Here is a 24,209-nt window from a genome sequence, read left to right on the forward strand (position 1 = left end):
CTAATGTGTGTACAATTATGTAAGCTATAAACATAGGTGAGGCCAAGAAAAATCTTTAATGTACCTCCTTTAAAATAGTTTCCAATGATGAGAACTTTCCACTAGCCAATTTTCTTAATTTATCTTTCAATAAGGAAAGTTTTCTTCCAGCTTAGTTACCTACCTGTTATACAGTTATAACTTCTTAAAAATTTTTCATAATTATCTTCTAGGTGTCAGTCATTGGTTTAAAAACCCAAGAATAAGCAATCTATCAGTTCCTCTTTCACTATTTAACTCTATGACTACTCATAAAAAATATTCCTCACTTAAAGATTTCAATAAATTTAACTGAACTTTCCTTTTGATTTTCTTCATTAAATTAAAGACAGCAACAACATTTGTTAGTAAGAAGTCACTAGGTCACATGAGTTTTCTCTCTTCTTTTTGAACACCTGTGTGATGTTGGCCATGTTCAACAAAAAGTATTTTTTTCCTGGCTTGAAAGCTTGAAAAAGCTTGCTCAAAAACTATACAAAGAAAGATAGTTTAGCTCCTCAATACAGTCTTACTCAGCATGCTATATAATTTAGTCCCATTGTCTTCTACCTGTCTGGTGTTTTTAACAGCTCTCAGCCTGTATATTCAACAATACAATAAAATGCTTTATTTCCTCTTGTGTGGCTACTACTGTAATTCTTCCATAACCAGAATATGTACAGTTTCACTTTGCACACAATAATAATCCACTCTTATCGTTTGTATCTTAGGTTAGAAAGTTAATTACTTTCTTACAAATTTAAATAATATTCAATTTTGTTTCACTCTTTGTCATTTCCTTTGCTTTTTTTCTATTTGTGTGTACTAGTCTGAGGCTACAGGTTCCAAGCTCCAGCTCCTGGGTCTTGCCTCTTAACACTAAGTCAACTAGTGAAATGCATTAGCAACTCTATAAGCTGTCATCACATTTGCTTCCCACTTGTTTATCATCGTGAATTAAAAAAAGGGGAACTTGGAAAAGTGCTATACAGCAGTTACATTCCTGAAAACCACGAAGTATTTATATTCTGTGCTGTATAATAATGAACATATACAATAAATTAAAAAAAAAAAATCTATAAAAATAAATAAATAAATATAAATAAAAATATATATATATATATATATAATATATATATATTATATATATATAATATATTTTTTTTTTTTTTTTTTTTTTCAACAAGTCGGCCGTCTCCCACCGAGGCAGGGTGACCCAAAAAAGAAAGAAAATCCCCAAAAAGAAAATACTTTCATCATCATTCAACACTTTCACCACACTCGCACATTATCACTGTTTTTGCAGAGGTGCTCAGAATACAACAGTCTAGAAGCATAAACATATAAAGATACACAACATATCCCTCCAAACTGCCAATATCCCAAACCCCTCCTTTAAAGTGCAGGCATTGTACTTCCCATTTCCAGGACTCAAGTCCGACTATATGAAAATAACCGGTTTCCCTGAATCCCTTCACTAAATATTACCCTGCTCACACTCCAACAGATCGTCAGGTCCCAAGTACCATTCGTCTCCATTCACTCCTATCTAACACGCTCACGCACGCTTGCTGGAAGTCCAAGCCCCTTACCCACAAAACCTCCTTTACCCCCTCTCTCCAACCCTTTCGAGGACGACCCCTACCCCGCCTTCCTTCCCCTATAGATTTATATGCTTTCCATGTCATTCTACTGTGATCCATTCTCTCTAAATGACCAAACCACCTCAACAACCCCTCTTCTGCCCTCTGACTAATACTTTTATTAACTCCACACCTTCTCCTAATTTCCACACTCCGAATTTTCTGCATAATATTTACACCACACATTGCCCTTAAACAGGACATCTCCGCTGCCTCCAACCGTCTCCTCGCTGCTGCATTTACCACCCAAGCTTCACACCCATATAAGAGTGTTGGTACTACTATACTTTCATACATTCCCTTCTTTGCCTCCATAGATAACGTTTTTTGACTCCACATATACCTCAACGCACCACTCACCTTTTTTCCCTCATCAATTCTATGATTAACCTCATCCTTCATAAATCCATCCGCCGACACGTCAACTCCCAAGTATCTGAAAACATTCACTTCTTCCATACTCCTCCTCCCCAATTTGATATCCAATTTTTCTTTATCTAAATCATTTGACACCCTCATCACCTTACTCTTTTCTATGTTCACTTTCAACTTTCTACCTTTACACACATTCCCAAACTCATCCACTAACCTTTGCAATTTTTCTTTAGAATCTCCCATAAGCACAGTATCATCAGCAAAAAGTAACTGTGTCAATTCCCATTTTGAATTTGATTCCCCATAATTTAATCCCACCCCTCTCCCAAACACCCTAGCATTTACTTCCTTTACAACCCCATCTATAAATATATTAAACAACCATGGTGACATTACACATCCCTGTCTAAGACCTACTTTTACCGGGAAGTAGTCTCCCTCTCTTCTACACACCCTAACCTGAGCCTCACTATCCTCATAAAAACTCTTTACAGCATTTAATAACTTACCACCTATTCCATATACTTGCAACATCTGCCACATTGCTCCTCTATCCACTCTATCATATGCCTTTTCTAAATCCATAAATGCAATAAAAACTTCCCTATCTTTATCTAAATACTGTTCACATATATGCTTCAATGTAAACACCTGATCTACACATCCCCTACCCACTCTAAAACCTCCTTGCTCATCCGCAATCCTACATTCTGTCTTACCTCTAATTCTTTCAATTATAACCCTACCGTACACTTTTCCTGGTATACTCAGTAAGCTTATTCCTCTATAATTTTTACAGTCTCTTTTGTCCCCTTTCCCTTTATATAAAGGGACTATACATGCTCTCTGCCAATCCCTAGGTACCTTCCCCTCTTTCATACATTTATTAAACAAAAGTACCAACCACTCCAACACTATATCCCCCCCTGCTTTTAACATTTCTGTCATGATCCCATCAGTTCCAGCTGCTTTACCCCCTTTCATTTTACGTAATGCCTCACGTACCTCCCCCACACTTACATTCTGCTCTTCTTCACTCCTAAAAGATGGTATACCTCCCTGACCAGTGCATGAAATTACTGCCTCTGTTTCTTCCTTAACATTTAAAAGTTCCTCAAAATATTCTCGCCATCTACCCAATACCTCCATCTCCCCATCTACTAACTCCCCTACTCTGTTTTTAACTGACAAATCCATATTTTCCCTAGGCTTTCTTAACTTGTTTAACTCACTCCAAAATTTTTTCTTATTTTCATTAAAATTTCTTGACAGTGCCTCTCCCACTCTATCATCTGCTCTCCTTTTGCACTCTCTCACCACTCTCTTTACCTTTCTTTTACTCTCCATATACTCTGCTCTTCTTATAACACTTCTGCTTTGTAAAAACCTCTCATAAGCTACCTTTTTCTCTTTTATCACACCCTTTACTTCATCATTCCACCAATCACTCCTCTTTCCTCCTGCCCCCACCCTCCTATAACCACAAACTTCTGCCCCACATTCTAATACTGCATTTTTAAAACTATTCCAACCCTCTTCAACCCCCCCACTACTCATCTTTGCACTAGCCCACCTTTCTGCCAATAGTCGCTTATATCTCACCCGAACTTCCTCCTCCCTTAGTTTATACACTTTCACTTCCCTCTTACTTGTTGTTGCCACCTTCCTCTTTTCCCATCTACCTCTTACTCTAACTGTAGCTACAACTAAATAATGATCCGATATATCAGTTGCCCCTCTATAAACATGTACATCCTGGAGCCTACCCATCAACCTTTTATCCACCAATACATAATCTAATAAACTACTTTCATTACGTGCTACATCATACCTTGTATATTTATTTATCCTCTTTTTCATAAAATATGTATTACTTATTACCAAATTTCTTTCTACACATAGCTCAATTAAAGGCTCCCCATTTACATTTACCCCTGGCACCCCAAATTTACCTACTACTCCCTCCATAACATTTTTACCCACTTTAGCATTAAAATCCCCAACCACCATTACTCTCACACTTGATTCAAAACTCCCCACGCATTCACTCAACATTTCCCAAAATCTCTCTCTCTCCTCTACACTTCTCTCTTCTCCAGGTGCATAAGGTTAGAAAGTTAATTACTTTCTTACAAATTTAAATAATATTCAATTTTGTTTCACTCTTTGTCATTTCCTTTGCTTTTTTTCTATTTGTGTGTACTAGTCTGAGGCTACAGGTTCCAAGCTCCAGCTCCTGGGTCTTGCCTCTTAACACTAAGTCAACTAGTGAAATGCATTAGCAACTCTATAAGCTGTCATCACATTTGCTTCCCACTTGTTTATCATCGTGAATTAAAAAAAGGGGAACTTGGAAAAGTGCTATACAGCAGTTACATTCCTGAAAACCACGAAGTATTTATATTCTGTGCTGTATAATAATGAACATATACAATAAATTAAAAAAAAAAAATCTATAAAAATAAATAAATAAATATAAATAAAAATATATATATATATATATATATATATATATATATATATATATATATATATATATATATATATATATATATATATATATATATATATATATATATATAATATATATAGAGCTGTTTTATAAAATTATGAAAATTATCTCCCAGAATTTTTTTTCAAGTGAAAGTACAGGTAAGCTTCATTTAAGCTTGTTCAAGAGTGACATCCACAATATTGTGGCTGGAATAATTCACTAATAACCCATACTTAAAGATGAAAGTTGAGATGTTCTGGTCCATCCTGGAGACCCTAGTGATTGTCAAGTTTCTTTTGAGCCTAATGCTCCAATGCCATTTTATTTATAGAGGTAACCCAAACCACAGGAAGGGATGGAAGGAGGGAAAAGAGAGAGGGTAAAAACAGAGAAAGAGGGAGGGAGAGGGGAGGGGGAGTGGTAGGGAAAGAAGAGGGGTGTAGAGAGGGGGAGAAAAATGAAGAAAAATGAGGAGAGGTAAGAGGAGAGGAATGAGGAGAAGAGTAAGAAGAGGAAGGAACAGAGGAAGAAGAATGAAAAGAGGTAAATGAGGAAAAGACAAAGAGGAGGAAGAAGAGAGGAAGAAGTGAAAAGGAGAGAAAGAAAAGGAAAGGGAGAAAGGCAAGTAAGGAAAAGAGGAGGGAAGAGAATAGAGAGAGGAAGGATGAGGCAAGGAAGGGGAGGAATGAGGAGGGAAGAGGTAGGAGAAACTGGAGAAAAAGGGAAATGAAGAGCAAGACTATGATTATAATATACTTGTCTCAAATGCTAACCTTCACTGACTAAGACAAAAGTGAGAGAACTGCTATATCTCACTTGAACAAAAAGTGAGAGACAACTGATTCCAAATCTGATCTTATACAATAAATACCTGGCTTTCATAGGGTAAAAAGGCAATGTTGATTTCCTTAAGGGTCTTGATATACTTGACAACGTGTTGTTTACATAGCTCATTAAACAACTCATTCGGACAAGCTGTAAATAAGAAAGACAACTTAGTTGGTGAAACATTGGCATGCTCACACCAGAAAATATAAGTAATGCACCTTTTCATGCACTTGATACATGTGTAATTATGAGTTACATAACAGGGTGCTCTTAATATGCCTCTATAGACATACACATTCATCCATTAAAGTACAGAATATATAGTTATCCACTTGCACATACCTGTATTCTTTGATTATTATAAAAGCATACCAAATCTTTCTCTTCAACAAACACTAATTAACCTAATTCCAATATATTTAATATGCTGCATTTACTTCCAAAAGTATTTTAAGTTGGCAAATAAATGTGCAACTGCCCTAATGTGCCTACAGTACATGTACACAGCATACATCAATGATCATGTCATCTACTAAAAATTCTGCTACAGTTTATTAGCCAGAGAAGTAGAAGAGCAAACAGTTGCATGACAAGCAGACAGAAGTAGAAACTAAAGACTGTACATATAAAACAGAGAGGAAATAACAGTGAAGCTGTATAAATTTTGTAATTGTCTATCTTAAAAATTTATAAGATAAGCTCAAGCAAGAGTCAATAAACTGTAATGATATTGCTGTATGAATGTGGTACTTGATATAAACCAATGATAGATGCCAGGTATAGGAAAAGCCCCCATAATCTGTGTCAACCATGATCCAAAAGTGATCAAGACAATCATTTTTAATGATAGATTTTCTTTCTTAATGACATATTTTCATTCCTAATGAAAGATTTTCAAATTATGTTTTCATTCTGATTCATTCTATATTTCCACGTGTGCTACCATTCTTACTATAAAGGGAATTCTTTTATACTTTCTTTTTAATTTCAGAGCCTTTTTCACAGATTCAGAGTGCAAGTCTTTCAAAAGAGCACTTGTAACTTACTCATCAACATTTACCTCTCAATACTACTAACGACCTCCTATAAACTATTTACTATTCCAGGCATTGCATACTCTTCATTTAACCCTTAAAACAATTATTCAAAAACTATATTTATGCATCAAATTTGCAACATGTGTACATATGCCATACAATGTATGTAAATGTACATGCTGAAAAGGTGAAGTATAAACTAATAATTAAAAACAAAGGAAAACCCCAATTTCATAAGATATCACTTACAATAGTATTTTACATTTATTTTAAAATTAGGGGGAAAAATAATACGTACTTAAAATATGTACTGGGAAAGGCCCATGAAGTGCTGAAAACACTGTAACCTTACCTAAACATTTTATATGTGGTGCACTGTTTGAACATGCAGCTCATTCATTAACAGCAACACTTAATTAAACCAAAATTATAACACAAGATAATTAAAACTAGAAGTTTTCGACCGCTGTGGGATTCAAGAAATGTATTTCAATATCCCATAAGCCCACCACCCTCTACCTCAATACATGCAAAAGTAATACTATAGTACCGAGTACAACATTTTTAGTGCAGTTAAATATCAGCATTGCAGATTTGATGCTAATCACAAGAGGCAGTCACTAGCTACTGCATAGAAACAGACACCACAATTTCTTCAGTAAATCTGGCAAATTGGCTCCTACACAACCCAATACCAATTTGAACACTCCACTAAGTAAGACATACCAGCCTTGAAAGTTAAAAGATAAACAAAAAAGGCATTCTCTAGATATCCTAATAGAGATCAATTTTTTTTTTTAACGTATCGGCCGTTTAGCACCAAGGCACAGTGACCCAAAAAAGAAAAAACCCAGAAAGAAAGAAAAAACTTTTATCATCATTCAACACTTTCACCGTCACTTATACATAATCACTGTCTTTGCAGAGACGCTCAGATACGACAGCTTAGATGCCCCTCCAAACTACCAATACCTTAAACCCTTCCTTTAAAGTGCAGGCATTATACTTCCCATTTCCACGACTCAAATCCAACTAACAGGTTTCCCTAAATCCCTTTGTAAAATATTACCCTGTTCACACTCCAACAGCTCGTCAGGTCTCAAAAACCATTCGTATCCATTTACTCCTATCTAACACGCTCAAGCATGCTTGCTGGACATCCAAGCCCCTTGCCCACAAAACCTCCTTTACCCCCTCCCTCCAACCTTTTCTGGGATGACCCCTACCCCACCTTCCTTCCCCAATAGATTTATATGCTCTCCAAGTCATTCTACTTTGTTCCATTCTCTCTAAATGAAGAAACCACTTCAACAACCCCTCTTCAGCCCTCTAACACTTTTAGTAACTCCACACCTCCTCCTAATTTCCAAACTACAAATTCTCTACATAATATTTACACCACACATTGCCCTTAGACACAACATCTCCACTTCCTCCAGCCACCTCCTCACTGCAGCATTTACAACCCATGCTTCACACCCACACAAGTGTTGGTACCACTATACTTTCGCACTTTCCTTTTTTTGCCTCCATGGATAACATTCTTTGTCTCTACAGATGCCTCAATGCACCACTCACCTTTTTTCCTTCATCAATTCTATGGTTTACCGCATCCTTCATAAACCCATCCACTGACAAGTCAACTCCCAAATATCTGAAAACATTCACTTCTTCCATGTGATGAATGGTTTTGAAAACTGACAAGTTGAAGAATTGAGACACGTGCAACATATGGGAATCTTTATTGAAGAAACATTTCGCCACACAGTGGCTTCATCAGTCCAATACAAAGTAGAAATGGGTAGGGAGAGGAGGAGTTTGAGGTAATCAGTCCCTCAACCTGGAATCGATGTGTTCAGTCTATCAGTCTTGTAGGAAGTGCAGCATAGGGCCAGAGAGGTGGCTTATCTACTGCAGTCAGACGAGTCGAAGTAGGAGGAGGTGGGATCACAGTGGGACCTGCCACTAGTGTAAGTAGGTCATTGTCCAAAGGTTGGACAAGCGTTGAAGTCTTTGTATCAAGATCCCATGATGTTGCAGTGTCTGACAGTTTACTGATTACCTCAAACTCCTCCTCTCCTTACCCATTTCTACTTTGTATTGGACTGATGAAGCCACTGTGTGGCGAAACGTTTCTTCAATAAAGATTCCAGTATGTTGCACAAGTGTCTCAACACTTCTTCCATACTCCCTCCCTCCAATTTGTCATCCAATTCTTCATATAAATCATTTGATACACTCATCAACTTTCTTTTATTTATATTCACTTTCAACTTTCTACCTTTACAAACCCTCCCAAACTCACCCACTAACCTTTGCAACTTTTCTTTAGAATCTCCCAAAAGCACAGTATTATCAGCAAAAGGTAACTGTGTCAGCTCCCATTTTGTATTTGATTCCCTATAATTTAATCCTGCCCCTCTCCCCAACACCCTAGCATTTACTTCTTTTACAACCCCATCTATAAATGTGTTAAACAACCATGGTGACATTACACATCCCTGTCTAAAGACTTATTTTTACTGGGAAGTAATCTCCCTCTCTCCTATACACCCTAACCTGAGCCTCACTATCCTCAATATGCCTTTTCTAAATCCATAAATGCAATGAAAACTTCCCTACCTTTATCTAAATACTGTTCACATATAAGCTTCAATGTAAACACCTGATCTACACATCCCCTACCCATTCTAAAGCCTGACTCATGAAATCGTAATGACACGATTGCAAACAAACCATACCCCGGCCGGGATTGAACCCGCGGTCAGAGAGTCTCAAAACTCCAGCCCATCGCGTTAGCCACTAGACCAGCTAGCCACAATAAGATTCGTCCAACTAGGCATATTTCTACACCATAGGAAGGTTAGCACAGGCACCACTGTGACCACAAATGCAAGTTTTTACAGACTTACTACAAGAGTGATGGACTGAACACATCGAATCCAGGTTGAGGGACTGATTACCTCATACTTCTACTCTCCTTACCCATTTCTACTTTGTATTGGACTGATGAAGCCACTGTGTGGCGAAACGTTTCTTCAATAAAGATTCCCATGTGTTGCATAAGTGTCTCAATTCTTCAACTTGTCGGTTTTCAAAACCATTCATCACACAGACGAATCTCCAGCTAGCGTGGCCGTGACGAACTCTAGCTCAAGTCCCTTCACTGCCGTCAACATGACTCACGAAATCGTAATGACACGATTGCAAACAAACCATACCCCGGCCGGGATTGAGCCCGCGGTCAGAGTGTCTCAAAACTCCAGCCCGTCGCGTTAGCCACTAGACCAGCTAGCCACAATAAGATTTGTCCAACTAGGCATATTTCTACACCATGGGAAGGTTAGCACAGGCACCACTGTGACCACAAATGCAAGTTTTTACAGACGAATCTCCAGCTAGCGTTTCTAACACGACGGGCTGGAGTTTTGAGACTCTCTGACCGCAGGTTCAATCCCGGCCGGGGTATGGTTTGTTTGCAATCATGTCATTACGATTTCATGAGTCACGTTGACGGCAGTGAAGGGACTCGAGCTATAGTTCGTCACGGCCACGCTAGCTGGAGATTCGTCTGTAAAAACTTGCATTTGTGGTCACAGTGGTGCCTGTGCTAACCTTCCTATGGCGTAGAAATATGCCTAGTTGGACAAATCTTATTGTGGCTAGCTGGTCTAGTGGCTAACGCGACGGGCTGGAATTTTGAGACTCTCTGACCGCGGGTTCAATCCCGGCCGGGGTATGGTTTATTCTAAAGCCTCCTTGCTCATCTGCAATCCTGCTCTGTCTTACTTCTAATTCTTTCAATAATAACCCTACCATACACTACCTGGTACTATACTCAGTAAACTTATTCCCCTACATTTTTTTTACAATCTCTCTTATCCCCCATCCCTTTACATAAAAGAATTATACATGCTCTCTGCCAATCCCTAGGTACCTTCCCCTCTTTGATACATTTATTAAACAAAAACACCTACCACTCCAACACTATATCACCCCCTGCTTTTAACATTCCGGTCATGATCCCATCAGTTCCAGCTGCTTTACCCTCTTTCATTCTACCTAATGCCTCATGCACCTTCCCCACACTCACATCCTGCTCTTCTTCACTCCTAAAAGATGTTATACCTCTGGCCAGTGCATGAAATTACTGCCTCCCTTTCTTCAAAGATCCTCAAAATATTCCTGCCATCTATCCAATACCTCCAGCTCCCCATCTACTAACTCCCCTACTCTGTTTTTAACTGACAAATTCATTTGTTAGAGGTAGTAGGTTGGTAGACAGCAACTGCCCAGGGAGGTACTACCATCCTGCCAAGTGAGTGTAAAACGAAAGCCTGTAATTGTTTTACATGATGGTAGGATTGCTGGTGTCTTTTTTCTGTCTCAAACATGCAAGGTTTCAGGTACGTCTTGCTACTTCTACTTACACTTAGGTCACACTACACATACATGTACAAGCATATATATACACACCCCTCTGGGTTTTCTTCTATTTTCTTACTAGTTCTTGTTCTTGTTTATTTCCTCTTATCTCCATGGAAAGTGGAACAGAATTCTTCCTCCATAAGCTATGCATGTTGTAAGAGGCAGCTAAAATGCCAGGAGCAAGGGGCTAGTAACCCCTTCTCCTGTATAAATTACTAAATTTAAAAAGAGAAACTTTTGTTTTTTCTTTTTGGGCCACCCCACTTCAGTGGGATACGGCTGGTGTGTTGAAAGAAAGAAGAAAGAAATTCATTTGTCAGTTCCCAGCAAAATTTCTTGACGGTGCCTTTCCCACGTATCATTTGTTCTCCTTTTGCACTCTCTCACCACTCTCTTTACCTTTTACTCTCCATATACTCTGCCCTTCTTATATCACTTCTGCTTTGTAAAAACCTCTCATAAGCTACCTTTTTCTCTTTTATTGCACCCTTTACCTCATCATTCCACCAATCACTCCTCTTTCCTCCTGCACCCACCCCATAGCCAAAAACTTCTGCCCCACATTCTAATACTACAAAATACACCAACCCTTTAAGCTTAAGGCCATTATGAAGTTGCATTCTCAAGGTATTAGTTTGGAGTTGATTAGAGGAAGCATTTACAAATTACTGCATGAAAACCAGAACAAAATTTTAATTTTCTCAATTTTTTCAAAACAATTTGTGCCTTTACCACCCACCCCAGCATTTAAGGCATGAAGCCAAGCAGAAGAGGCATACTCCAGTTATTGCAAAGATTTTTTTTAATAAATTTGGCAAAATATGACTTGCACAATAAACATAAAACTTCCTTTAAGAAAACCACAACAGCAGTAAAAGACTGAAGTCTGTCCAAAGAGCAATTCTCCAGTTACTGCACAGAGAAAACATTTCCAAGTTTATTAACTATGTTAATAAATTGGGAAATTTATATCTACAAAGCCTAAACTTATTGGATAGCATCCTATCTACAGACTACACCAGCCATTAAAGATTGAAGCTATTCAGAGAAGGTACACTTAAGTTACTTCACAGATAATAATGCTAGATTAAAATAAATTTGATGAACTGACACCTGGACACTTCAATAACAATCCCAACCTTCTTCTAAGTATGATATACCAGTTTTAAAAGTCTGACTGTGATCAGATGTTGTTCTCTCAAGTTACTCCATAGAAACCAAAATCATGAATGGTCTACAAAAAAGTGACCAAAGGTCACCTACACGTGACAATAGTTAATGAATCCCTCCCTTATTTCTGAGCACCAAAGTTAAAAATTTAAAGCTGATTAAATGAGTTGTTTAAGATATAAATGAAAATCTTGATAGGAAAAAAGTTAACAATTCATGAACAGGTAGGTAACCCTTTGTGGATAGCTAATTAAATACTGAACAATCTTATATCAGTGAATCAAACCAATATAAATGTCAGGTCAATAAATGTAATGGTACTCAAGACATAATTAACACCTCCACATAGGGCCAGTGGTGTATAATAAACCCTCAGTCAATTACTCATTTATATAACTGTTTAATTTAAAAATTATGTTAATGCAAAAGAATACATTAATGCAAAGGAATAAATAAAAATGACAATTGTAGTTTCAGATTCAGCATCCTCCAAATACTTTTATGAAGAATTATTAAAATAGCTTCGTAAGGGTTTAATAAAGTATTAGAACTCTTATCATATATGCATGGTTAATGTTTAAGTGAATATGGCGCAAGCTGTACTTTAGTAAATATTCTTTAATTAACAAAATTTTAGCTGAAGAAATCCACTCATTTAAACTTGGGTCTGATATTCAAATGTATATACGTACAATTTAGTCAAAGCTTCCATCAAGAGTAATCCATGTTAACAATTAAGCAAATGTTGCCAGGAAGTGTAAGAACTGAACATTCACAGAATAATAGCACTCCACTAAATTTATTGACTACTTAATTTATTATGCTTCAGTCACTCATCAAAAAAGGATTATCAGCCATTCTGGAAGGAATAAGTAAAGATCAAATAAAATGCTTTTCCATTTTTTAGGACGACTAACTGTACCTCCTCAGATACCACTGCTACCAAAGTGAACAGGTGATGTGTATATTACATATTGAGGTGTCATAAGTTACTGTCAAGTGGAGTTTATTCTTTAATATAAAGCTAACAATCAATCAAGTTTTCTTACATGCATCAACATTTCAGAAAGTATGTCTTTACTGTCTATGCAGAACCTATCACATCCGTATACAGTGATCTAATAATTTTAAGTACATCTATTACTATTATTAATGATTATCATCATACTGAATACTGACAAAGACATGCTAAATCCATCAGCCACACAGTGCCTGGAGAATGGAAAGTACAGTAATCAAGTCTGAACCAAGGAGAGAGTAGATCAAATTCCTTGGATCAAGATCTCTTAAACAGCATCAAGACACCTCCCTTGAAGAGTGTACAGCATCCATCACAAACTGCTTCACATACTATACTCACTTTCTGTAAAGTAGACATGACAGGCTTTATATCTGGCTTTATTGGATGTGATAAAGTCTTGTTCGAGGCTAGATATAGAAAGTTTCGTGGGCTGAATGAGGTAGATTGCTTCCAATGCTGGCAGTGGCTCTCGACTCTTATTGATGTCTTCCACAACTAAAAATTAAATACAATTAGTTACCATAAGCATCATGGAATGGCTGAAAGCAGCAATATTATCTCCTAAGTAGAATATTATGATCCTGCCAATGTATTCTCCTCCAAATAACATCCAAACTCCCATTAAATTTCACCAAGTTCAGACATAGTCTTTTGATCCATCTCTTGAAAATGTTTGTACAATAGTTCACACACACATGAACCTACACACATACACACACACACATGTATCTACACTCAGGAGCTAGGACTCGACCCCTGCAACCTCAACTAGGTGAGTACAACTAGGTGAGTACTCACAATTACACACCTACAGGTACACACACCTGAGAATAGCGTTCCAGTACCTCAGTAAGGAATCGTTCAAGACTTTATACACTGTGTACGTCAGGCCCATACTGGAGTACGCAGCACCAGTTTGGAACTCATGCCTGGTCAAACACTTCAAGAAATTAGAGAAAGTGCAAAGGTTTGCAACAAGGCTGGTTCCAGAGCTAAGGGGAATGTCCTATAAGGAAAGGTTAAGGGAAATAGGTCTGACGACACTGGAGGACAGGAGGGTCAGGGAAGACATGATAATGACATACAAAATACTGCATGGAACAAACAAGGTGGACAGAGACAGGATGTTCCAGAGATGGGACACAGAAACAAGGGGTCATAATAGGAAGCTGAAGACTCAGATGAGTCAAAGGGATGTCAGGAAGTATTTCTTCAGCCACAGAGTTGTTAGGAAGTGAAATAGTCTGGCAAGTGATGTAGTGGAGGCAGGAACTATACATAGTTTTAAGACGAGGTATGGTAAAGCTCATGGAGCAGGGAGAGGGAGGACCCAGTAGCGGTAAGTGAAGAGGCGGGGCCAGGAGCCGAGTCTCGACCCCTGCAACCACAATTACGCGAGTACAATTAGGTGGATACACCTATGGGCACACACAAACACATGACATCTCAATAAGGAATAGTTCAGGACTGTACACCACGTACATCAGACCCATATTGAAGTATGCAACACCAGTCTGGAAACCACACCTGGTCTAGCACGTCAGGACTATCATCGCAAAGGTTTGCAATGAGACTAGTCCTGGAGCTAAGGAGCACGTCCTATGAGGAGAGATTAAGGGAAATCAACCTGACAACACTAGAGGACAGGAGGGATAGGGAGGACATGATAATGACATAAAATACTGAGAGGAATGGACAAGGTGGACAGAGGCAGGATGTTCCAGAGATGGGACACAGCAACAAGGGGTCACAATTGGAAGTTGAAGACTCATATGAGTCACAGAGACGTTAGGTAGTATTTCTTCAGTCACAGTTGTCAGGAAGTGGAATAGTCTGGAAAGTGATGTAGTGGAGGCAGGATCCATACACAGCTTTATGAAGAGGTAAGATAAGGCTCATGGAACAGGGAGTGTGTGACCTAGTAGCGACCAGTGAAGAGGCAGCTACGAATCGATCCCTGCAACCACAATTAGGCAAGTACACCCCCCCCCCACAACAAAAAATGTACTAAAACTTTCTAATCAACACAGAACTTGCAGCACTGATATTAGCGAGAGTTGTGGATGAGTAGAACAAGTTTTCAAGCACTGTAATGTCACTGAAGGGAATAATGGTAATATATTTTATGTAGCTTTAAAAATGGGTAGGGCAAGACAGTATATGGTTGGGTGAGTAGGACCTTCCTAACATAGGCTAGTAGGATTAATACAATATTCCTCTATTTTTATATACTCAAAAAATTAGTCAGGTAAACTCACTTGTGATGCCCTCGGCAGAAATGTCGTGCATCTTAAGGCAAGTGGAGACCATGCGCATGGCCAGCTGATCCACTACCAGCACCCGCCAGTCAGTGCTCGCCGACTTCTTCTTCGACCTTATCACCTCATTCATTATCTCTGAAATATTAGTCTCATCAATGTACTGTGTCTGCTATTAAATGACCTTGCCATAAATTTATATGGAGGGAAGAAAGTAGCCTAGGAAAGAGAGAAACGTACAAAAGAGGGAAGGAAAGTGTACGAGCAAGCATGGGAAATCACAGAAGTGAGACTCGAACTCATGGCAAGCGAGTCCTAAACCTCACACTTGCCTGTTTTAGGACTCACTGCTATGGGTTCGATCCCCCACTTGTTCCGTGATTTGTTTGCAATCATGTTATTACGACTTCGTGATTAAGAAAGGGGGAAATTTATAAAACATAATATGGATGAACGTGCGCCCTTAATGACCCAGCCACGCACAGTGCAATACACTTGCCTGGCTAACTGTACTATTTGAGATACACTTCACACTTGTGCCAGTGGTTGTATAACGGAACTATAAATCTGCCTGAAGACACAGTATGCACAACAAGTTTTAAAAAAACCTTGAACTGTCCAAGCAGATCTATGTTCACATGCATAGAACTCCAAAAGTAGATCTACGTTTTTTTTACATATTTTCAAATATAACAAAAAAAAGTAGATCAAAGTTTTTTTTAACGTTTTCAAATATATAAAAAAAATCTACTTTTTTTTTACATACTTTCAAATGTTGAAAAAACGTTGATCTACGCTTGGACAGTTTAAGGGTTAATTGGGACAATTTGCTCAAGGTAAAAACTACCCCTGAGTGAAAAGTCGTCCACATAAAATCTTCTGTGTATGGCCTTCATACTCTTATCTGTCGGCATTACATCTGGCTAAGAAACTAACCACTTTCTATCGTGACCAAGGAACTGAAAATGTTTCATAAAGGCTAAGGATTGAATACCTCAAAAATTACGTCTCCACCTCTTCCACTGTCTCCAGTATTAAAATCACATCTCATCTGTATTCGACTGGAGCAGCTTGCTGCGCAGGAAAAACATTTCGCCAGTAAAGATCCTCAACTAATGCTCGTGTGTCTTATTCATCAAGCAATATATGCCATCAATAATATGAGAAAAAAGTTGCCCTATACCACTGCTTTCCCGTCGCAGATGTTACACAAATACGCTAGACACAACATAAGCCATCCATCAACAAACACTAAAAATACTGACACCAGAACACCACACACGAACCATACTGACACCAGAACAACACACACGAACCATACTGACACCAGAACCACACACACGAACCATACTGACACCAGAACCACACACACGAACCATACTGACACCAGAACCACACACACGAACCATACTGACACCAGAACAACACACACGAACCATACTGACACCAGAACAACACACACGAACCATACTGACACCAGAACAACACACACGAACCATACTGACACCAGAACAACACACACGAACCATACTGACACCAGAACAACACACACGAACCATACTGACACCAGAATACCATCAGCCATACCCACACCAGAACAATACAATCAGCCATACTGACCAGAACAATACCATCAGCCATACTGACCACAATACAATCAGCCATACCCACACCAGAATACAACCAGCCATACTGACCAGAACAATACAATCAGCCATACTGACACCAGAACAATAAAATCAGCCATACTGACACCAGAACAATACAATCAGCCACACTGAAACCAGAACAATACAATCAGCCACACTGAAACCAGAACAATACAATCAGCCATACTGACACCAGAACAATACAATCAGCCATACTGACATCAGAACAATACAATCAGCCATACTGACACCAGAACAATACAATCAGCCATACTGACATCAGAACAATACAATCAGCCATACTGACACCAGAACAATACAATCAGCCATACTGACACCAGAACAATACAGTCAGCCATACTGACACCAGAACAATACAGTCAGCCATACTGACACCAGAACAATACAATCAGCCACAACAATACAATCAGCCATACTGACATCAGAACAATACAATCAGCCATACTGACACCACAACAATACAATCAGCCATACTGACACCACAACAATGCAATCAGCCATACTGACACAACAATACAATCAGCCATACTGACACAACAACAATGCAATCAGCCATACTGACAACAATACAATCAGCCATACTGACACAACAATACAATCAGCCATACTGACACCACAACAATACAATCAGCCATACTGACACCACAACAATGCAATCAGCCATACTGACAACAATACAATCAGCCATACTGACACCACAATACAATCAGCCATACTGACACAATACAATCAGCCATACTGACACCACAACAATACAATCAGCCATACTGACACCACAACAATGCAATCAGCCATACTGATAATACAATCAGCCATACTGACACCACAATACAATCAGCCATACTGACACAACAATACAATCAGCCATACTGACACCACAATACAATCAGCCATATTGACAACACAACAATGCAATCAGCCATACTGACAACAATACAATCAGCCATACTGACACCACAATACAATCAGCCATACTGACACCACAACAATGCAATCAGCCATACTGACACAATACAATCAGCCATACTGACACCACAATACAATCAGCCATACTGACACCACAACAATGCAATCAGCCATACTGACAACAATACAATCAGCCATACTTACACCACAACAATGCAATCAGCCATACTGACAATACAATCAGCCATACTGACACAATACAATCAGCCATACTGACACCACAACAATGCAATCAGCCATACTGACAACAATACAATCAGCCATACTGACACCACAACAATGCAATCAGCCATACTGACAATACAATCAGCCATACTGACACAATACAATCAGCCATACTGACAACACACACTAATCATGTCACTAAAATTTGTGACTGAATTTATATAACTCGATACTATTAAAATATTTAAAATTAGAATATTTTATCAAGGAAACTTTCACTCATGGGGAGTCTATGTTTTACAATAAAATGCTTAACTATTGTTTTTATCTTGTATACAAGCTCTCCGTATATATATACCAGGTTTTTATAAACTTTTTTACTATGGTTTAATTGTGATTTACGTGTAACCGTTTTCCAGTGCTTCCTCACTCTCCTCGCCCACATGTCAATCACAGTCTGTTAATTTGACACTCCGCGGAAGTATTAATGAATTTTTCTCTTGAGAACTTCCACGCACACTTGTTCCAGCATTATTTCTGACATGTACTGGCAGCTCGGTGAAAAGTCGAGGCCTACGTGCGATGACTTTTTTTGCAGGCAGTAAACCTCTCTATATCTATTCTAATTCCGATCTCTCCTGCCCTGAACGGAGTCGACATCAAGCATTACTGTAACTTGCTGACAAAATATTGGGGCTGAAGTCCCTGGACTTATGATACAAGTATACTTATGATACAAGTATACTTATGATACAAGTATACTTATGATACAAGTATACTTATGATACAAGTATACTTATGATACAAGTGTACTTATGATACAAGTATACTTATGATACAAGTATACTTATGATACAAGTATACTTATGATACAAGTATACTTATGATACAAGTATACTTATGATACAAGTATACTTATGATACAAGTATACTTATGATACAAGTATACTTATGATACAAGTATAATTATGATACAAGTATACTGTTACGAGTATACTGATACGAGTATACTGATACGAGTATACTGAATATATTACAAACTAAATCACACAGAGCGGAGAAGTAATGTGAAAGACCTGGGAGTGGTAATATCTGAGGATCTCACTTTCAAAGATCACAACAGTGCCACTATCACATCTGCGAAGAAAATGATTGGATGGATAATAAGAACGTTCAAAACAAGATATGGCAAGCCAATGATGATCCTTTTTACATCACTTGTTCTCTCTAGACTGGAATACTGTTGTAAATTCTCATCTCCATTCAAAGCAGGTGAAATTGCAGATCTAGAGAATGTACAGAGAACCTTTACTGCACATATAAGTTCCGTCAAACACCTTAACTACTGGGAACGCTTGGAAGCAATTGACTTGTACTCGCTGGAGCGCAGGCTAGAGATACACATCATAATCTACACTTGGAAAAACTTAGAAGGAATGGTCCCTAATCTGCACACAGAAATTACTCCATACGAGAGCAAGACTGGGTAGGCGGTGCAAAATACCCCCAATGAAAGGTGGGGCGCTATTGGTACACTAAGAGAAAACACAATAAATGTCAGGGGTCCAAGACTGTTCAACAGTCTCCCGCCAGGCATAAAGGGAATTACCATTAGACCCCCTGGCTGCCTTCAAGAGGGAGCTGGACAAATACTTAAAGTTGGTGCCGGATCAGCCGGGCTGTGGTTCGTATGTTGGACTACGTGCGACCAGCAGTAACAGCATGGTTGATTAGGCCCTGATCCACGTGGAGGCCTGGTCGTGGACCAGGCAGCGGGGGCGTTGATCTCCGGAATACCCTCCAGATAGGTAGGCTAATCATTTGATAACCACCCATAGGATAGGTATCCCCTAAGAATACCTGCAGGATGTTTTCCGGCATCAATACCCCAATAGCTTAATCTCAGACCAGGCCTCCTGGTGGATCAATATCTGATGAACCAAACTGTTACTGCCAGCCACACGCAGTCCAGCATATGAATCACAACCTGGCTAATCTGGAACCAATTTAAGGAACTTATCAAATTCCCTCTTGAAGACAAGGGTTTTATTGGAAATCCCCCCTTTTGTATGATGGAAGGCTGTTGAAAAGCCTCGAGCCTCTTACACTTACTATGTTATCTTTAAGTATACTCGTGGTACTTTATCAGTATCAGAACAAGTAAACATTTGTTAGTGAGAAGCTTTGCCTACCAATAACGTTTTCAATCCGATGCAGAAAAATATACAGTATATACAGAAGGTGAAGTGCTGCATGTGGGGGCGGGGCTACTTGATAGTTGTGTCTGGTTAAGGCACGATGACCCTAGAGAGAACTTCTGAAATCATAAAACCGTAGTTTTGTGTTGGTGTTGGTAGTGGCAATAAGAGTACATTTTAAACAGCGCCTGTGCTCGTCAGTTTCTCTGAAAACTAATTTCACAATTTTAAAGTTCATGAAATGGTCACGGGAGTTCTGGTGTATGGTACAGGCACTGTTTAAATCTTTTTTTTTTTTTGACATGAATATTGGTATTCCCTGAGGACTTGTTCCAAAGTTCTAGAGATCTCGCATACTGTATAGTTTGTCACTTACACATGATATAGATGCCAGCGTTAGTTTCTTGGTGTGTTTCTCTTAGCAACTAAATTGTTGATAGTGTTCAACGTGGTGTTCGCTATGCCGGTTTTACGCTTTACGAAAAGTTTCGAGAGGTTACCGAAAATCTAGATGAATGGAAACGCTACGAATTTGTACGGTGTCTGGTAATGAATTCTGTCGGTTTTTCTCCTACAACTGTTAATGAAATATGTGGGTATTAAAGTTTAGAAAAAGCTTAGTGAATGTAGCTACATTCCTCTTTCAGGAAGGCAAGTGCTGGAGATTTTACTGTATATGTTCTCAAGTAACATCCTATGATGACACACCTCTTGGTCGTGGCGTCAGGGTGTATCAAAGTTTAACAAGTCATCTTTGTTCATGGGCTTCCTGTAGACCTTGAATTACAGTTTAATGTTGTATCTACAAAATTCTTCAGAAAAAGGAAGGCAACTATCATGGTCACTTCATGAACTTGAATGATGGTTTATCGGAGATGAGTTCGTTAAGGAGCTCGTTAAGTCGACTTGGCACGACAGCAAGAATGTCGTCCATGTAATGCAGTCATATAACATTGATTTTATCACAAGTTGCCAGCATTATTAATTTTCCATCACTGCCAATTTTCAATTATTAATACAAATTATCAATACAAATTACAGATATGACCAAAATATAACCAGGAAAATTTATTATATGCAGTCCAAACCATAACCCTAATTCGTTCAAAAGTTGGTAAAATGGGATGTTCAGTTCTAAGTGTGTAATTCAAGCTGTTCAAACCTCACCACCACGTTTAGGCTTTTGTAGTGTAACTTGGGGTTTCCACCCTTGACATGAAATTTTAAAATTTGACCTTGAATTCTAAGTCGATGAATTCCCAATTGTAATCAATTTTCATTTACAATAATGTGTCGTAATCGTCGGCTTCGACGCTGGATATCAACCACTGATCTATGAGCTTTAAATACGACCTCTGATCTTTAAATTTAGACCTTTTATTTCTGCGACATTCTATTGTGACCTGCGACCTTTATATGTAGCAGGACCTTCAGCTCTAACCTGTGAGCTCTGACATAACATACTATGACCTGTGTTGAATATACAATTTTCAATTTAACCTATGACTATGAGCTAATAACTGATGTGTTATGTTATAGATACCGCGGATCATCGTCCCTACAGCCCGATCTTTGGCCAGACCCCTAAATTACAAAGAAAATATTACAAAAGTAAAAAGCTATTAAGAAACAGGAAAGTAATGAAACGAAATGTAAGTAAATTATATAATATTCACGAGGGAACTGAAAATCCGTAGCACCTGGGGAATGGGAAGTAATCAGGTTTGATCCAACGGAAGAATACCTCCAATTTCTGGAAGAGAGAGCCTTTCACTTGAACAAAGGCTCCTGTGACCCGGTCTCAGATCAGGCTTCCTAACTTGCAATTATTACATAATTAAAACATGGAAAAACACAGGAAAGCAAAGACAAGAACAAAATACAATAAATTTAAGTAGAAGTTTGCAAGACTTGCCCGTTATTGTACGTCTTCATGAAGCAAAGACAAGCAGTTGTGTCCGAGTGCAAAACGTTTGCCAAGTTTCAGCTTCACTCGTAAGAATGAATGTTAGTACATCCTTTGGTGAACACTATTTGCTAACCTATTAACGACAGACGTTTTTAAATGACTGTATCCTATGAACTTTGAATTTGAGCCTATAACCTTCTGTTATGATCTTTTAAACAGTGGTGTATGAACCACACATCTAACACTTTCCCCCTTCAAACCTTAATCAGTCACTGCTTGGTTATCTTGAACCAATTTCTTAAGTGATCTGCTGAAGGTGTAATAACTAAAGATGACACTTCATGTTTGATTACATAGTCACAGTAACTAAAAAACTGTGTGGGAGTAAGAATGTTAGAATTAAACAGCGAACGAAGAGAAGTTGAGCACGACAATGTACACGTCAGGGGTGTGTGGAAGGTGGTGCTGCAGAGACCGTCCCACACATAGGGTTGGAAGGTGTGAAGAGTCACGATGCAACAAGTCGCACATTACCCACAATTTAAAGTCGAATCCGCAGACGTTTCAGTCCGTCCTGGACCCATAGCAAGTAATAGCCGAAACGCAGTTTAGGGTTTCCCATTTACAGTTCGGGTTATTTTTAAAATGGACATGATTTCGAGAGACAAGGGCACGTGTGAGCGTAAGATCTGAATGAGTATTAGTTTCAAGCTATGTGGAGTTAGGGAATTTTAATAACAATGGAAAGATTCGGAGAAACTGGTTACATGCATTTAAGAGTTCTGTAAGTGTGAAGTGCAGTGCCAACATTTTTAAGTCAGGTGGCTATGTTGCGGTCCGGTGAGTTATGATTCAATCATGATGTCTGTGCACCTCTGGAAAGACAGCTAGAGAGCAAGTAATGGTCAATGTTCCTCTGAGTTACGTTGAATGGTCAATTGCCGAAATTTAATATAAACTGGCGTCTCGCATTTCTTTTTAATTTCTCATAATTCATTACAAAATTTGAAATGCTGTGTTCCCCTCACCAGCCTGGGTTTAATCCAGCTGACTACTGTATTTGTAAAAATCACCGCAACCTTTATACACTGTTCATTTCGTAACTTATGACTGTCTCCTCCCTGTTATTGGCTAGGACACTTCCTCAGTATGCTTGGTTACAACCTTTTAAATGAACTTGTACGTGGTTATCACATCTTGTCTATTTTTCAATGAAGATAAATATGAGACGAGTGTTTCTTCATAACTCCTGTTTTTTAATTTCGCCATCTATCGTGCTGCCTGTCAGAATATTTTCTAATTATTTCTTCAAACGCAGGCTCCTACAAAGTGTAAGTTTTTTACTGCTTAATGTTTCCCTTCTAGAATACTAACATTATTCTCGTTGTTTTTTACGTGTCTGCAAATTCCCCGCCTTTCGGTAAAAATTGATACAAATGCAGTATAATGCGATCATTTATTGATACCGATGTGAGAAACCTCGAGTATCGTATAACTTTCTTTCACATACTTTTTGACGTTAATCACCAAGTTTGACGTGACAATATTGCCAATAAAGGATGGCATTATACTGCATTTCTCTCTCTCCATCGTGTCGGAATTTAATATTTCCTTCCCTATCTTTTACTGCCTTACTGAAAATTTGGATTAAAATAACGATGCTCGGGGGCGACGGTGACGGCGGTGACGGTGGTGACGGCGGCGACGGTGGTGACGGCGGCGGCGGCGGCGGCTGTTCCTTTCAATAGCTAAGACGAAATGATGACTGGTTAAAACTGTTTATGATTTAACTCAGAAGCGTCTTAATCAATGCTTCCCTTTGTGCTAATTGTTTGTTCTTCACTCTTACCCCCTTCCTCCCCATCTGCTGTTCAAGTTCTGCTAGTGTGTTCTGTTCGAAAGACAACATTTTTAATCAAGTTCTTTGCATAGTTCGCCTTACTGTGCGTGTGTAATTACTTGTAGTTAGTAAAACTGAGCTCTCTTATCAGTGATTGAGCCTTCGGCTCACAAATGAAGAACCGGTTCG

At 38.7% G+C, this 24,209-nt stretch overlaps 1 protein-coding gene across 1 annotated transcript in view; it reads right to left on the reverse strand.

Annotated features, from left to right (window-relative positions):
• Rop (Syntaxin-binding protein Rop) overlaps nt 1-15,429 on the reverse strand; it is a gene marked incomplete at its 3' end in the record, with an annotated part of 75,679 nt that extends 60,250 nt beyond the window's left edge. Inside the window, 3 exon segments of the mRNA XM_070095316.1 lie at nt 5,402-5,505; nt 13,354-13,509; nt 15,273-15,429. Coding sequence (XP_069951417.1) covers nt 5,402-5,505; nt 13,354-13,509; nt 15,273-15,405 — 393 coding nt within the window.
• Between the last annotated feature and the right edge of the window lie 8,780 nt (nt 15,430-24,209).

Source organism: Cherax quadricarinatus, chromosome 4, assembly GCF_038502225.1.
Source record: "Cherax quadricarinatus isolate ZL_2023a chromosome 4, ASM3850222v1, whole genome shotgun sequence".
NCBI lineage: Eukaryota > Metazoa > Arthropoda > Malacostraca > Decapoda > Parastacidae > Cherax > Cherax quadricarinatus.